Genomic DNA, 17,769 nt, shown 5'->3' with positions numbered 1-17,769 from the left:
ACCTTCCAAATCCGCTTTACCCTTAAACAAATCAAGGAGCCTGGGGTGGGGACAATATGTGTGTGGTGATGTAGGGTGAGAGAGAAAGTTAACATCTTCCAGGAATTATACATCATATTATTTAAATATCCCTATTATAGACATTAAAAAGGGGGTTCAGAGAGCTTCAGTAACTTGCCCACTGTGTCACTACAAGAAGAGATCACAGTGAGATTCAAACTGTATCTGGCTTCAAAGCTCATACTCTTTCCACTACTGCCCTGATAGTAAAAAATAACTCTTCTTGGAGGTGTCATTAAGATATGACCTAACTCTGTAGTCCAGGATGCAAGCAGCACAAATACTACAGCTTCTCATCAAGTCACACATGAGTATAGATCTAGGCAAGGAAGTGGTACTAGTGGAAACTTTTTAGAGAAGGAAATATAACATGAGGAGTTTGAGTTATATAATAATTTTCCTAACTTCTCTTTATTATTTATGCCATGGGCCATTTAGAACTTTTGTCTCTCCCTGGAAACTTTGGAGGTGACACCAATTTTACAAATAGATTCCTCAAGACCATTAACCTATATAGAGGTCTGTTTGCTTCCTTCCTATTACAAGTTGAATGTACACCTGTTGTTGGTAGCCTAACAACTTGAGAGTTTAACAAATACAAATATGTACTCAAATATGCTTCCATTACTAGTATAAGTGAAAACACAAAAGATTCTCTGTCCTACTTTAGGCTTTGGCTTTTTACCTCTAAGATAAGGGACAATGAATGGGTCAGGTACAACTTTTGTTTGTATTCAGTGAGCCAAGATTCATGTAGTCAGTTCCTTTGGCCCTTATTCGGAAATTGGTTCCTCCATAGCCCCCTTTCCTTTATTGTTATTATTGATTTTAGTTTCCTGGGAAACAAAACCTACCTCTAATTAGAGAATGAGGCCACATTCCAAAGCTGCAGATTCCATTCTTCTCCCTCGACTCTTCCCTGGACTGTTTTGGACCCTCTGTAACATGATGTCTGATGGTCGAAAACTGTCCTTTTCTCCCAGCCTTGGCAGAAAGCCAGTGCCTAAAGCTATGAACTCCAGCTTTTATCTTCCATCTGCAGGGTGATTCAATCCCAAGCAAAGTAACAACTAAAGATGTGGAAACATGCACCTCAGAGGCAGCTGTGGGAATCAGACTGGATCTGCACTCGGGCCTGCTAGAAATAAGAGACCACTGACTTTGACATTGGCATGGAAACCTCTGCCAAGCACACACATAAGCAGGCGATCCCTCTCCCTCTCCCTCCCACTCTCTCTCACTCACACACACACACATGCGCACGTGCACACACACACCTTTCAGAGGAGAGGCTCTGTAAAATTCCCCACATATGGCAAACATATTGTAGGGGAAGCACCATGACTAGAGGCCGGTGGGAAAGAAAGAAAAAGAAAATAATGAGAAAAATCTTCAGTAAGTCTAAATCGTTCCAGTCAGACCGCTGAGAAAGAATGCAAAGGACTGGAGATAAAAATTATTGGTAAAATCAGCATTATAACATAGCTAAACTCTTTCCCTATTTCAAATAATTACTATAACTTACTCTGGTGTCCAACAATGGCACCTGGGGAACTAGTCTTTATATTTATCTGTAAGTACTTTGCTTAACACAATGGATATACATGAAAAGAGCCCTTATATAATATAAAAAGTATTTTTCTCTAACTCACAATTTCAAAAATTCTTCATTTTACTTGGAAATAATTGTCTGTGAGGAGATGTAGTTATAACTAATTTTAACTGGTATCGTCTCCTAACACTTTAATTCTAATTATTTTCTAAATTCCTATCATATTCAGTGATCAACTAAATGCTTAAATGTACTGCAAAATTCCCAATATAAAGAAATTAACAAAAAAAACCTTGTTAAAATTACACAAATAACCTCTAATTTATGTTTTATAAGTTAAGAATTGATTTATCAAATTTTCTCAAAATAAAACCAAAAGAGGGGCTTCCCTGGTGGCACAGTGGTTAGGAATCTGCTTGCCAATGCAGGGGACACAGGTTTGAGCCCTGGTCCGGGAAGATCCCACATGCCACGGAGCAACTAAGCCCATGCACCTAGAGCCCGTGCTCCGCAACAAGAGAAGCCACTGCAATGAGAAGCCCACGCACCGCAACAAAGAGTAGCCCCTGCTTGCCGCAACTAGAGAAAGCCCACGCGCAGCAACGAAGACCCAACGCAGCCAAAAATAAATAAATAAAATAAATATATAAAAACAAACAAACAAACAAAAAACCCAGAAGAAAATACTCTAACTTCTGCTTTAAAGAATTATTGGTAAAAGTTAATCAGATCATTTGAACACAAAATAACCTGTGATAAAAAGTGGTGGCGTGGAAGAAACACTGACCTGATGTTCTCAGCGGCCTCATGCTTGAAGGGCTTTCTAGAAACGGAGTTTAAATTTTTACCTTGAGGGTAGGAGAGAGGTGCTGATGTATTTTAAGTAGAAAGATGACCGTGGCTACAATGTGGGGAATGGACCCCCGATTTGTGAGACTGAAGCAGGAGTGAGAGGGTAATTTAGTAGTCCAGGGTCTTCAGGTCAGCTCTGGCTCTGCACTGCCCCTCTGCCAACAGCTCCTGAGGCAAAGGCATGGTGGGAGACCGAAAAATATTCTCTCCCCATGAGTACAGATCTTCCTCAACTTACAATGGGGTTACGTCTTGATAAACACATGGTTAAGCTGAAAATATTCTAAGTTGAAAATGCATATAATACACCTAACCTACCGAACATCATAGCTTCACCGTGCTCAGAACACTTACATTAGCCCTATAGTTGGGCAAAATCATCCAGCACAAAGCCTATATTATAATAAAGTGTTGAATATCTCATGTAATTTATTGGATACTGTACTGAAAGTGAAAAACAGAATGGTTGTAAGTGTCTCGGTTGTTTACCTTGGTGATCTCGCGGCTGACCTGGAGCTGCAGCTCCCTGCTGCTGCCCAGTACCACAAGAGAATATCGTACTACATATTGCCAGCCTGGAAAAAGATCAACATCCAAAATTCAAAGTACAGCTTCTACTGAATGCATATTGCTTTCAAACCATCATAAGTTGAACCACTGTAAGTCAGAAACTGTCTATATAGCTTCTAAAAGTAGTGCCTTAGGAAGAAAAAAGAGTCCTGGATTTGCCACCTACAAGCTGTTATGACCTCAGGTAGCTAATTAAGAAGATATTATTAAGCATTTACTAAGTACCAGGGACCTCTCAGAGATTTTCTGACTACTTAATCTCTTTATACCTTAATTTATTCATCTGTGAAAAAACAGTAATGCCTAACTCATGCACTGCTTTGAAGATTAAAAGAGAGGTCATATACATGAAACGGCTGGTAAATCTTCCATGTTTAAAGATGCTCTATTTTCTTTTCAATCCCCCTGTACTGAAAACTCCACAGGTTGATAAAGACAGTTGTTAATTAATTGGTTTTTGGATAGTAAGACATAAAATACAAACACCATGATGATTCTTTCACCTACTAGAACATGGCAAATATGGGGCCAGGTCTTTAAAATAATCATTGTTTCAAGACAACTAGCTTAGTTAATATACTTCTACTTGAGAATGGTCCTAAGAAGCAAAAGCCAATACATGCCTTCACAGTTTCAAGATAAAGCATCAGGAAGAACTTCCCATCATCCTCCATGAACCTCTTAAAGCTTTACAGCATTCTAGAGGAACTGATATCTAGGCACTCCTTTCTAGGCACTCCGTAGGCACTAAGTAAGCATCGTTTCTAGTCAAACTATTATAAATGGTGACAAGCAACTATGTAGGATGGCAGTTTATAGCCATTAAACATCAGCTAACACAGATTAGTGAAAAGAGGAAGCACAAAAAATTAAGGTTTATTTTTATGTCCAAAAGAGCTAATTTTATAGCAAATAAATGAAAACCTGATTAACATATCAAAGGCATGAAAAAAGTGGGAGCGTACAAATGAACTTATCTACAAAACAGAGACAAACTCACAGACACAGAGAACAGACTTGTGGTTGCCAATGGGGAAGGGGAGTGGGGGAGGGATAGAGTGAGAGTTTGGGGTTAGCAGATGCAAACTAGTATATATAGAATGCATAAACAACAAGGTGCTATGGTACAGCACAGGGAACTATATTCAATATTTATGTAATAAACCATAATGGAAAAGAATATAAAAAAGAATGTATATATATGTATAACTGAATCACTTTGCTGTACAGCAGATATTAACACAACACTGTAAATCAACTATACTTCAATTAAAAAAATACATACCACATCAGGAAAAAAAAAAAGAAAAAAGTGGGAGCATAAAAACCAAAGTTTAAAATTTTTTTTTAAGTGCAGAAGGATTAACTTTCCAGGAAATAAAACTTGATCAACAAATCAAAAGGCATGAAATAAAAAGAGACTTTAAGATCCATAATCAAATGTGATGCATAGACCTTGGTTGGATCATCATTCCAACAAGACAACATTTTGGAAGACATTTTGGAAGAATCAGCATAATTTGAACATGGACTGGGTATTAGAAGATAATATGGAATTATCATTAACTTGTTAGGTGTGATGACAGTATTGTGGTTATGTAAGAAAATTTCCTTAGTTTATAGAGAGGCATGCTGAAATATTTAGGGCATGAAATGTCATGATGTGTGGTATCTGCTATAAAATACTTCAACAAAGAAAACAACATTGGCGAGACAAATCACAAAATGTGAGTAAATGATGGGGTAGAGTATACTCTTCTCTCTACTCTTCTGCATATATTTAAAGTTTTCTTTATTAAATATTTTAAAAAGGAAAGAAGATCTGATAAAATATTCAGTCCATCCACTGAGTTGTAATAAGGTTGGTTGCCCGAGTTAAAGAAGGAAATGGCCCAGACCAAGCATGTCTTGAGGACAGAAAGACACCTGAGGAAGTCTTTAATACTGTCTTTGTGGGACAAATTGTGGAATGTGGGCTGATGAGTACTTCCTTCAAATTTTACTGGCAAACTATCGAAATTCCCCCAAGGGAGCTGAAGTCAGGGATGGTAGGAGGGGCAACTGGGAGCCAATTTAGAGGCCACTGAGGAAACAGGCAACACCAGTTGCCTCCACTCTCTGACCTAGACCCACATAATGAGCTCACTAGTTTGGGAACCAGTGAGCTCATTTTGTAACATAAAAAAACCAAAGGGAAGGTGAATTTTTTTATCCCTCACTTATGAGAACGTTCTTACAAAGTCTCCCATATTGTGGGTTACTCTTTCAATTGCTATTTTGAACAACAATGTACCATGTGGAAGAAGATACCTCAATTACTGCAAATTTTATACATTTATGGAGGTCACTGCCAAAAATCCTTTACAAAGGAGAACATTTTTAGAATATGGTAATCATTTCTGGGGCTATGAGCTCAAAGTGCAAGTACTGGATGTGACTGTAAATAAGCCTTTAATTTTAAAGGTCACTTTAAAAAGCAACTGACAAGTGGTTACTTTGTGGAGATTAGACATTTTCACCTACAAGAAGTATGGAAATAAGTACTGAGAATACAATTTTTAAAAAGAATATCACATAAGGATCAAAAGAGAGCTTGTATCAAAAACAGCTAAGATGGAGTGAAGATGGTATGCTTTGGAAAATGCATTAGGTGACTCCAAAACTGGCTCTAAAGATGACCAGCATTATAATTTCAGAGATGGATGTGAAGAGTTTAGATAAACATTGCTTCATGAAATATGAGAGGCACCTTCCTTTCAGAGAGAAGGTATGAGTGCTTCTGAGGTAGGACAACCAAGAGGGTGAGAGATCTAGGGTAAGCTAATTTGAAGAAGGTAAGGCCTATGGAACAAGGACCTGGAGGGTAAGGATGGTGCACAATTAATGTCTCCAAGTTTGGAAGAGCAGTCATGTGGAAGAGAGTTGATTTATATGTATTTTTAGCGAGGAGTTAAATGAGTGGCTAGAAGTTACAGGGAGGTGGGTGTTTGCTCAATATAAGCAAGTACTTGATAACAATTACATCTGTCCAAGATTGAATCTGAAAAGCCATACGTAAGGAAATGCTTCCTGACCAACTGTAAAAAAGGAAATTGAGGTAAATTGCCTTTATGGTCATTTTAATGATTAGAATCTATTATTCTATCACATTATCTCTAAGCTGGTAACAAGTTTAAGTTGATAACTGCATTTATTTTTTGAAGATACTCTTTTCATTGATTACATATTTTTAAATGGTTGCTCTGTGTGAATCATTACATTAAGTTCTGTGGGTGATTAAATATATACAAAAATAATGATTGTCAGAAGTTTATGATCAAGAAAGGATCACATGTATAACACGTTCCATATGTGCATACATGTTAATATGTGCCAAAACATGTATAACATACCATTCCTTGGCTGGGGCTCTGTCACCAGGTTAAAGCAGACATGTGATAAGGGCATGATCCAGTTAAAATTTTCACCTTCTTTGCTAGGGAGTCTCTTAAGCGCCTTGTCTCTAGTCCAGGTTATCTGCCTGTCCAAGAGTAAACTGATTCATCCATAGTAAAGATATGAGTCAAATATTTTGGCTTTGTTCTAAAGCCTTTCTTGGCTTGGACTCAAGACACTGGACATTGTCTTCCAATTTCCCAGCTAGTTCTCTCAAATCTTCTCAAAAGTTATTATACGAAGAATGAACAATGGGAATTATCCAATAGACCTTCCAAATGCAATACCCAATAAAGCAACATCGGAGTTACGTAAAACCATCAGTCGCTAAATTCTATCCCTCATCACCAGGAGACTAGTCAACAGCATGAATTCATCTGTTTGAATGCAACCCAGTACAGAAAAACAATTCCAGGGTTAGAAGTACTAATGGGATACAACTTTTTGGTTTATGAAGCATTATAAACTTACCTAGTACAGTGGAGGGAAAGTTGAAAATACTATTGCATTATAATAATACTCAATGATATGAATATAGGGAAAACATGAAAATGAAACAGTCGCATTTGATGAAGTCACACTTGAAGGGTCAAAAAAAAAAATCAAAAACAGGAGTTATATAAACCATTCGATTTTTTCCTCAATCTGAAAATAAATGTTTTCTCGGTTCTAATCTGAGAAGCTGACCTGAGATTGCTGGAAAAGGATGCTCTTCTCTGGGTTTACGCCACAGGCGAGAAGAGCAGCCGTCATGTCCAAGATGCTCTGCCGGAGGACGGCTGGGTCTTGGGGGACAGTGATGGAATGTAGGTCAACAATGCTGTACAGCACGGAGTCATGCTCGTCCTGTAATCTCACCCAGCTCTCAATGGCTCCCAGGTAATTGCCAAGGTGGGGGATTCCTGTAGGCTGAATGCCAGAAAATATGCGCTTCACGGAATCTTTCTGGAACAAAGGAAAACAAACAACATTGCTTTTGAAGCACAATCCATGAATCCTATGCCCATGTTTGATGGCTACGCAATTTTTTTTAACTGCAATCTGACAGTCATCATCCTTAAATGCATTTATTTTGTAAAGCACTATGTTAGGTGCTATTAGGAGACAGAAATTATATTAAAAAAATCTTTTTTTGCCCTCAAAAGCTTATAAACACAAAGGCACGTAAGAAAAGGTCTGTATCTCCAATCTAACTGGAGATAGAGGATATGCTTATGAAAATAAAAGTAACCGTACAGTATTACAACACAATTGTGACTGGTTTGGCAAGGTAAATAGTGGGGTACAGAAAAGAGTTCCCAAGAGGAAAAGATGACTGTGGTTCTGGTGGTCAGTTGCAGGGACTTCAGACATAGAATCAAATTTCACTGGAGATTAAAGGGGCTCCAGGGGTTTTTCACATGACTTCATTCATTTTGCAGTTAAGGCAATGAAGGCCTTAGCATTAGGGCTAAAGGCTACTCTTACTTAATTCAGTTTTCTTTAAAAATAAAAGAATTTGAAAAAGAATAGATACATGTATATGTATAACTGAATCACTACGCTGTACACCTGAAATTAACACAACATTGTTAATCAACTGTACTCCAATATAAAATAAAAAAATAAAAATAATTGCTGATATTATAATTTAATGTGCAGGATCTGGGCTAAAAATTAGGAAACCTATACTCTATTTCTGATATTGCTTCTTGATAAAGTTATTTAACTTTTTCACGCTTCAGTATCCATTTACTTTTGATAAAATCATAGTTGGTTTTTTATTTCTTCAAACGAAGTTTTTAATTCTGCATAATTTTTTAAATTATAAAATCATTTTGACATGGTCATACTATCCCATTGGTCTATACTGTCTATTATTGAAGTTATAATAGAAAATGAGAAGAAAAAAAATGTGCCTCTGTATTTGTAAGCTTTTGAGCACAACAAATTTTTTTTTTTTTTTTTTTTTTTGTGGTACGCGGGCCTCTCACTGTTGGGGCCTCTCCCCTTGCGGAGCACAGGCTCCAGACGGGCAGGCTCAGCGGCCATGGCTCACGGGCCCAGCCTCTCCGCGGCATGTGGGATCCTCCCGGACCGGGGCATGAACCCGCGTCCCGTGCATCGGCAGGCGGACTCTCAACCACTGCGCCACCAGGGAAGCCCAGTGCAACAAATTTTTAAAAAATATTTTCTGTCTTTAATACAGATAAATGATAAAATACATCATTATCATTTTTAACAATAATAAAAAATTACTAATAACAACCATAATTTACTGGACAGCTACTATGTTTCAGGCATTTATGCTCAGTGCTTTAATGCATTAATGTATTTATTCCTTATAATATATAATATGGTAGGCATATGATTACCTCTAATTTACAGATGAGAAAACTGAGGCTCACAAATATTAATAGATTGCCTTTGGCCACACAACTAATAGGTGGAACTGAAATTTCAAGTCAGGTATTACTGACTTCAAAGCTCATGTATGCTCCTTCCACTAGCTACCATGTTTTGCTTAAACACCATCTATTAAGACTTCATTACATTCACTGCATTATTTTGCAACGTTTCTGTTGCAAAAAAAAAGTTATGGGGGAAAAAAAAGAATATTCTCTACACATATATTTGTGTATTAAGTGCCAAGTCTCTCCAGTGTACGTAGCTAGGAGTTGAATTGCTGGATCATAAGGTATGCATATGTAGTACCTTCAATCGTACTACAGCGTGCTAAACTATTCCTAAGTATCAGTACGTAACAATTTGCAGTTTCTACCACCAATTCCTATTGTTCCACATCCTCACCAACACTTGCCAGTAGTTCTATTTTTAGCTAACTGACCATATAGGGTAGAATCTCATTATGGTTTAACTGCATTTCTCTGATTATTTATTAGAGAAGTTGAGAACTCATGGCTTTTGGTATTTTTATTTCCTCTTCTGTGGAGAGGCTGTTCAAGTTATTTTGCCTAGTTTTCTCAGCTTGGATTATCTTTCCATTGATTTAAGAATTTTTGTATATTCTGGATCCTAATATTTTGTCAGTTACATGTGTGGCCAATGTATTCTCTCATTATGTGGCTATTTGCCTTTATGTTACCTTTTGATGAAGAGATGTTCTTCAAATATATAATTTTTGACCAGATTTTTATGTCATAGAAGAAATCTTTTAATATCCTGAGTTCATGAAGATACGTGTGTGTATATACATACATACATATATAAAGCGTATGTATGTGCATGCTTTAAAGTTTTATCTTTCACATTTAAGTCTGTATCCATTTGGAGTTTTTTGCATATGGTGTGAGGTAGACATCTACTTTATTTTCTCTCCTTTTTTTCCCCCTATATGGATACCTAATTTTTCCATCGCAATTTATTGAAAAGATCCTTTCCCCACTGCTCTCTGGAATGCCACTTCAGCATAAACCAATTATCTCTATATGTCTGAGTCTGTATCTGGTCTTTCTATTCTGTCTCATTGGTCCATGGTCTATTTGTCTATGTCTGCACCAGTACCGCAGCTGCCTTTTTGATAAGTCTTGGGACCTGGTGGAACAAGTTTTTCTACCTTCTTCTTCTTCTTCAAGAGTATCTAACCCACCCTTGGTCCTTTATACTTCTCAATACATTTTACAGTCATCTTGCCAAGTTCCAAGAGAAAAAAAAAAAGCAACCTGTTGGGGTTTTTGATTGGGATTACATTGAGTCCATAGATTGCTTTGGGGAGAACCAACATCTTTATAATACTGGGTCCTCTCATCTAGAAAACCGTACAGTTTATGAGGATCTAATGTAAAACACGATGACTACAGGATAACATTGCATTGTATAATTGAAATTTGCTAAGAGAGTAGAACTCAAATGCTCTCTCACACACACAAAGACAAATATGTGAGGTGTTGGGTGTGTTAATAATTAACTAGGTGGGGGGGATCTTTTCACAATGTATATCAAATCACCATGGTATATGTACACTTTAAATATCTTACAATTTATGTGTCGATTATACATCAATAAAGTTGAATTTTTTTTAAAAAAAGAATGTAACATTTAAAAAAGTCTTTGTCTTTATATCTAATATTAGCTCCTAAGAGCTAATCTACTTTAGATGTGTGAGTGCCAAGACTACTTATATTTTGCCCTTCCCTTTTCCCAAGAATTTCAAATCCTACAGTCTATTTTCCTATATCTGCTTATTTTCCTCTCTATTCCTGAGGTAACAGCCCTAAAATAGAATGCTACATCATAGTTCCATGATCTAGAATTGTACTTGATATAAGCACTCAGGAGACCTAAGAGGTTTGTGGCTCTGAGAATATGAAAAAACCTTTTAAGTAACTGAGAACAAATATAATATTACCACTTAAAATCATACACATGTACATACACACATGAGGCTGTCAAATGACTAACTCCCCAAATCATAATTTAGAGACATTACTTTAAAAATAGTTTGTAGCTGAGAACTGAAGCTGAGGGAGAGAGAGAGAGAGAGAGAGAGAGAGAAAGAAAGGGAGAGAGAAGCGTTAGCATAGAATAAGCACATATCAGTGAGGCTTCCTTCAGTACCTTAGGACCTTAACCAGCCCTGGGTTCCTGATATGGGAATAAGCAAAGGAGCTTTCAGTGAGGTAAAAAATGATTAATGGGCTTTTGGGACTGATTGATGAAGAGAGAAAGCAAAGCAGAAAAACAAGCTCTGAACTTAATAAATGAAGAGGAAAAAAAATGCCGTCCAGAAATGCTTGACCTAGGATGAAAGGGGACTGTTTATGGTCATATAAAGGATTATAAGGGCCAATAGTATCAAGCTGAGAAAAAAATATGAATATTTCCACACAAATTCCTCCATGTTCAAACTAAGGAATTATTCCCTGAGAGAAATGGAGAAACTAATTCTTGGGAAAACTAGAAGAGAAAAGCACTAGAGGACAGACTATGAGAAAAAAGAATTGTGACCGGTGGGAATGAACTAGACATGATCTAATACATCTTTTTCGTTCTCTAGTTTCTGTGATTCTATATATCCAGGCAGAGGGAATGATGTTATCAAGAAGTAAGAGCAACAAGAAATGTTTTGTTCAATTTTCAAGGAGCTATTAAAAAAATACAGGATCTAAATGAGAACTGGATTCCTGGTCTTAAAAATATACAGAGAGTGTCTTGCACTTCTGCGGTGAGTTTATGTTCCCGTCTGTTCCCCCTGCAAGAGTCAGCAGGCAGCCTGACAGCATGGCAGGGGAGATATGCCTGGTACCATGAAATCATGGGGCTGGAATGTGGAGTTTGGGTGGTGGGAGGATGGGGGTTCTGTGTTCAAAAGCACTAGAGTTGGAAAAGAATGAAAATGAAAGGAGCATGGGCTTCCCAGTGGACAGGAGGCAAACCACAAAGAAAACAGCTTCAAGACTAGCCCACAGGCATTCGCTCATGGGGAAGTCTAGAGCATCAACCTTGAATCCCATCGCAACGCACAGAGAATAAAAAAAGGCGCATTTTACAAAATAGGTCTTCATTTTTATTTCAGGTGTATTTCCTTAGCAAACGCCACTTCCAATCAATACATGCATTGGCTCAATTTGTAACAGAATCAGCATTACCAGTGGGCAGCTTCAGCCCTGGGATTTGATATATTCCAGAAGACAGGGTGGGAGTTTGTATCAAAGAGAGAACTTATCAATCTGACAGATGTAGCTAAAAGCGCTCCTGTCATAAGGTACTGAGCATATCCCAAGTTCATAATTATCATAATTTCAATTATTGCACCCAAAAGCAATTAAAAACTCCCAAGCTGCTAATCATGGCAAAAGATATTTTTTGTGATTAACTAAAGAGCTTCTGATTTTAATCCCAAGTGAATAAAATACATCAAAAGAAGGCTGCCTACTAGCTTTGAAACACTTTCAACTTTGGTATGGTGGTGGGAACCAAAGACTTCAACTAAAGATTTCAAGATTCTTATTACAAAGTCCTGCTTGTGTCCAGCTGTAGCATCAATTGTGCACTCATCACACCTGTTTTAACTATACTCGACGGCAGACCAAAAACTTGGCTGAGCAAGCACTATGTCTAATTGGTTCCATGAAAGGCATGTTATCATGGATTGCGATAAAAAAGGAATCAACAACATTAACAACTAATTTTGTTGAAAATTTCTTTTTGTAAGTCTATTTATTCTTCTAAATAAAAAATACAGCTTAAGAAGCTCTCTGTTGGTGCTTCTCAATTCTATCATGTATGTCACCCTACTATTTCAATCCTAGGCCCCTCGCATCTGTCTTCAACACTTTCTTGAAAATGTCTATACCACCAGTTAGTGATATAAGAGCTGAAACATAGGAGACCCGGCATAGAAAATTAGCACTTCGGTCCTGGCTGGGAGGATCCAGGTGCTTCTCTGAAGCTTTCTTTGGCCACAGCTCAGCATTGTTCTGCTACAGTCAGCTCTTTCTTCCAGAAAGTACAGAGGGCTCTGGGTCTGGAGAGAAAAAGCTGACTCAGCACCAAGAAAAAAAAAAAAAAACTGGGTTCATTTCTGCTTAGAAATGAAACCAGATGCTCAGACCTAGGAATCAACATAGTAAATATTAATTCAATGTAAGAGAAAGCAAGTCTTATGTCACCCTCAAACAAGAAGCAATATGTCGGCCAACAATTAAAACTGCAGGAAAAAATTATTTTTAAAAAGAAAAAAGGAGAAAGGAGTGACTAATCTACTAGACCGTGAGTTCCATAAAAGCATAGATGAGAAGTACTTAGCAACGTATTATTAGGTCAGTGAAATAATTTGAAAGGAATAAACTTGGTTTTTTAAAAATGTTTTTTACAGACTTATTTAAGCCGCTTCCAGATTTTAAGAGCTGTGCATCTATTTTCCCTCGGTGCACTGAGCTGTCCTTCTATCATGCAGTAGAATGCTTTTGCAGATGGATTTTCATTCTTGTGCTGAACTTTAGCTATCAGAAACATTTCCTGGCACTTGCATGGACCTCATCGGATGTGAAGGAGGTAGGAATTACTGGCCTTACTTTCCAGGGAAGGACACTGCAAGGTTAAGTAACCCTCACAAGATCACAGGCAGGTGGTTAGATTTGGAACCCAGCTCTCAGCCCTGGACACCGAGCTCTGTCCCTTTCCTGTGCACAGGGCTGCATCCAGTTTAGAACTTCTTGACCTCATGGTTGGTCTGGCCTTTAAGTATCCTCACTCCCGCCCGCACCTCCCCTCCACACACACGCTCTCAGAAAGGGAAGGTGTGCCACAGAGTCGTTTCCTGAAAGGCCCAGGCACACAGCTGGTGGCACACCTGGGGCCAGAATCCAGACCTCCAGAGCTCTGCTCACCAGACCACATGACGCTTTTGCATATTCATCACGTTCTTTTCTTCTGCAGCTATTTCTTTTGTACCTCAGCATCTCTGTGGGCTTATCTTCTTCAGGCCTTTTTTTCCGGTTTTCTTTCTTACTTGTCAAATAGCACCTCAGTGAATGTCTCCCCATCACACAGAGATGATGAAATACAAAATCTGGGGACTTTGCCTCCTAGGAAAGACTGCATTGTCACCTCAGGGCAGCTAAGTTATGTTTAAATGCAAAGCTTATATGTAGGTACAGAATAAACTGGCAAGTCCTTTTAGTTTTTATTGGAAAAGTAACTAAAACTAGATTAATATATTATCTAAACACAACATAAATAATTATAATATGATATGTAGTGAGAAACGCTTTTAATTTCTAATGACAATACTGCTTCCTAAACTCCAGGGTCAAATTCTTGACATAAACATCTTAACCACCACTACATAATTTATTTTTATATTGGATGGAACAGTAAATACAGGCAAGAGATCAAGAAGTACTAAAATTTTTGAAGTATAAAGAATGATCTGAAATGCTTATGAAAATACTAGTTTTTCCTCATAAGAAAATATGAACATTGATCTTAAAGTGTTAGAGAGATCATGCTGGAAAGATATGATTTTATCATTGCCTTTTGCGGCCAAATAAAGGTATATCCTACCCATTATCTTTGGTCACAGATCCATGCCTGTCTGGTGGTCCCGTCTTCAGCTGACTATCTGAGAACATTCCTCCTTTTACAGCCGCTGAGAGATTTGGCTCTCCACACCTAAGTCCTCAGACTGTTACTAAATGTGTGGTTTTAAGATGTCTCTTTTTTAGTTACATGCCCATTTTCAAATGTAATATTCTTACCAGACATGTCTAATATGTAGAAGAGCCCAAAGAAATGCTTGGTGTATGGATAACAGGAGTCAGTGAGGGAGCCCCAGTAGGCAGCTCCCTGCGGGCTTGTTCGCCCTCACCCCTGCCAGCCTCTGAGGGGCTTCCTGGAGCACAGGTTTGAAAACAACTTGATTCAGGACATTTAAAAAATATTAATAGTTTGTTGAAAAAAAAAATGTTCTTCCTCAGGGTAGTGGGAAATATACAGAAGAAAGTTCTCAAAAAAAAAGTCTGGGACAACAATGCACATACCACACACACAGACTTAGCTCTATGCACTAAGTCTTCTCATTTCTTCCTCTGGGTTAGGGTTCAAAGTTTATGTGGCAGTTAATCCCCTTCCCAGCTGTCCTCCATCATCCTCCACGAGAAGCTGACCTAGTTACTTGCCATTCTTGTATCGCTCATTCCCCTCTGCACTCAGACTGTTCCCTCATCCTGGATGTCCTTCGCCCCCTTCTCTGCCTGGAGAACTCCCCGTGGTCTTCAAGGCCTAACAATCTCTCCTTGATTCTAAACCTCTTAAACATACCTTCTCCCTACCAAACACACACACACACACACACACACACACACACACACACACACACACACTGAGTCAGTCTCTCTCTCCAAGCAGAACAGATCCCTCTTTCATCGGTTCTTCATTATTGCACATATCACACGGGTAACTTGGTAAATATTTTCTTATTTGCTTAGGAAATATTTTCCCACCTAGAATATGAGCTCTCTAGGGCTGGGGCTGCCTTTTTCATCTTTATATCCCCAGTATATAGCAGTGTCAGGTACATTGTGAGGATCTAATAAATGTTAGTGGAATAAATGACAAATCTCCCACTCCTACTCCCCACTTTGGCTCCATGTAAAGGGCGAAATAACTATACACAAAATGAACCAGATGTTCCAGTTATAGGCAGTTCCTAAACAAGTTATGTTCTGAGAGCTCGTTTGAAAATTGGTTTTCTGAAACTCAGACACTCAATTCTTTAAATGGCAGTTACGGTCCTGGAAGGCCGCCCGTGGAAGCCTCATTGAACCCACAGTACTTCTGAAGAATGGTTTTAACAGCACCATTTCAGCTGCACCTAAACACCATTCATAAAATTGTTTCTGTGGGAAAGTGAAATCCAAGTTCTATTTTGGGATACTAGAGAATTACCTACCCTGTGGTGGCTCTGATTTTAAAGCATAAAGTGCTTAAGGGGAGCAATCTGGTAGGAAGAGCAGCTTGTATTTGCATACAGACTTTTAAAATTAGATGTATGATAATCTGGAGGTGGGGCAACACGTGGGCACGTCCTTCAGCATGATTAGCACTCCTAACACCGAATTGTGTGTATATGGACTGTCCTGGAGGCGGCTGCCCCAGCCGCCATTGTTGGCAACAAAGGCGCAGAAGGAAGGTGGAAGGAAGGCATTGGAGCAGGGGTTCCCACAGTGTGTCTCCGTAGCTGCAACATCACCCAAACAAGGACCTTGTTAGGAATGCAGATTCCTGGGCCCCGACCCAGACCTACTGACTCAGAAATTCTATGGGTGGACTTATCCCAGGAAAAGAAATGACAAGAGTTTTGCAATCTGTCCTTTGACAAGCCTTCCAGGGGGTTCTGATGCCTGCTCCAGTTTGAGACGGGCTTTGGGACACCAATATCTAGTCTTAAAGTTCACTTCAACTATATAAAATGAGGTACAGATGAAAACACTATGAATAAAAAATAGAAGATACCTTCTAAGCCACCAGTTCTCAATCTTATCTGTACAGCGATCACCTGGGAGCTTTAAAAAAATACCGATGCCTGGGTCCCATCCTCAGAAATTCTGATTTAATCAGTTTGGGATTTGGCGTGAGCATCGGGATTTTTTGTGTGTCCAGGATTGAAAAACCACTGTTCCAAGCCAACTACTACATAATTATTCTCCAAAACTGCCAATCTGACTAGAAACATGGGAACACACACACACACACACACACAAACACACACACACACACACACACACACACACAAATAGAGTGTAAAAATTTGAAAAGTTCACTTGCTTATAATTTACATTTCAAGGTAATAAAATCCCTGAGCATTTATGTATTAATGCATGGTCAGAGGCCCCTTTGACTTCAGGCAGTTCTAGTATCACATGAAGGTCAGCAGATTATTATGGTCAACAGCTTATGAAGATGTGGCTAATGTGTCTACACTGGTGAGAAAAGACACCTGCGACAAGTAAGCACACCATCTTCCACCGTTAGATAAATTGACTTAACAATGCCCAGTTCCATAAATCCTTATGGCTCAGGGATTTAAGAAGCACGGGTAGCCCAGACAGCACTAAGAAAATGATCCCACTAAGAAGGTTTTGACATCAGAATTGTCATGGATAAAATACAAAATTCTCTCTGCATAGGATGCTCTTTTCTACCCATCTCCCTGTGTGGCAAACTCTCTAACTCCCTCCAATCCCTACAGAGAGTCTGAATCCAACACTCAAGCAGCTGTAGGCAGGTCTCATGGTCAGCTCAGCTGGTTGAGGAAAACCTGGACTAACAACTGGTGGCCTTGGCTAAGCAAAGCCGAGATGCCAGAAATTTTTTTTTTTTTTGCAGTACACGGGCCTCTCACTGTTGCGGCCTCTCCCGTTGCGGAGCACAGGCTCCGGACGCGCAGGCCCAGCGGCCATGGCTCACGGGCCAGCCACTCCGCGGTATGTGGGATCTTCCCGGACCGGGGCACGAACCCGTGTCCCCTGCATCGGCAGGCGGACTCTCAACCACTGCGCCACCAGGGAAGCCCTGCCAGAAATGTTTATATCCAACAAATGTAATAACTCCATGACTTCTCAAGTGTTCTGAACCTTTGAGAGACAGTGTGAATTTCTTACAAGGTACTAATACTAAAAACAGAAAAAGATTCTGAAGTTATTTTCCAGGCATAAAGATATTTCACCAAAAAAATCTTGTTGACTATCCTGACCACTACTAGGAGAAAGAAGTCTCATTTTCCAGTGAACCATGGCTCTCTTTCTCATCATCCAACCTGTAGACTGACACAACCCTCAGGGTTGTTTCAACTGAAG

At 38.9% G+C, this 17,769-nt stretch overlaps 1 protein-coding gene across 3 annotated transcripts in view; it reads right to left on the bottom strand.

Annotated features, from left to right (window-relative positions):
* The window catches only part of WARS2 (tryptophanyl tRNA synthetase 2, mitochondrial), an 87,610-nt gene that overhangs the window by 38,782 nt on the left and 31,059 nt on the right, over positions 1-17,769 (bottom strand). For all 3 annotated transcript variants that reach the window (XR_009539233.1, XM_060142381.1, XM_060142382.1), the window contains exon 2: positions 7,157-7,414. Coding sequence is in view for 2 of the 3 variants with exons in the window: in XM_060142381.1 (XP_059998364.1) it covers positions 7,157-7,414 (258 nt within the window). In the remaining variant the exon portion in view is untranslated. The remainder of the gene's footprint in view (positions 1-7,156; positions 7,415-17,769) is intronic.

The sequence above is a fragment of the Lagenorhynchus albirostris genome, chromosome 2 (assembly GCF_949774975.1).
Source record: "Lagenorhynchus albirostris chromosome 2, mLagAlb1.1, whole genome shotgun sequence".
NCBI classification, from domain to species: Eukaryota; Metazoa; Chordata; class Mammalia; order Artiodactyla; family Delphinidae; genus Lagenorhynchus; species Lagenorhynchus albirostris.
This window is presented reverse-complemented; position numbering and strand designations above follow the sequence as displayed.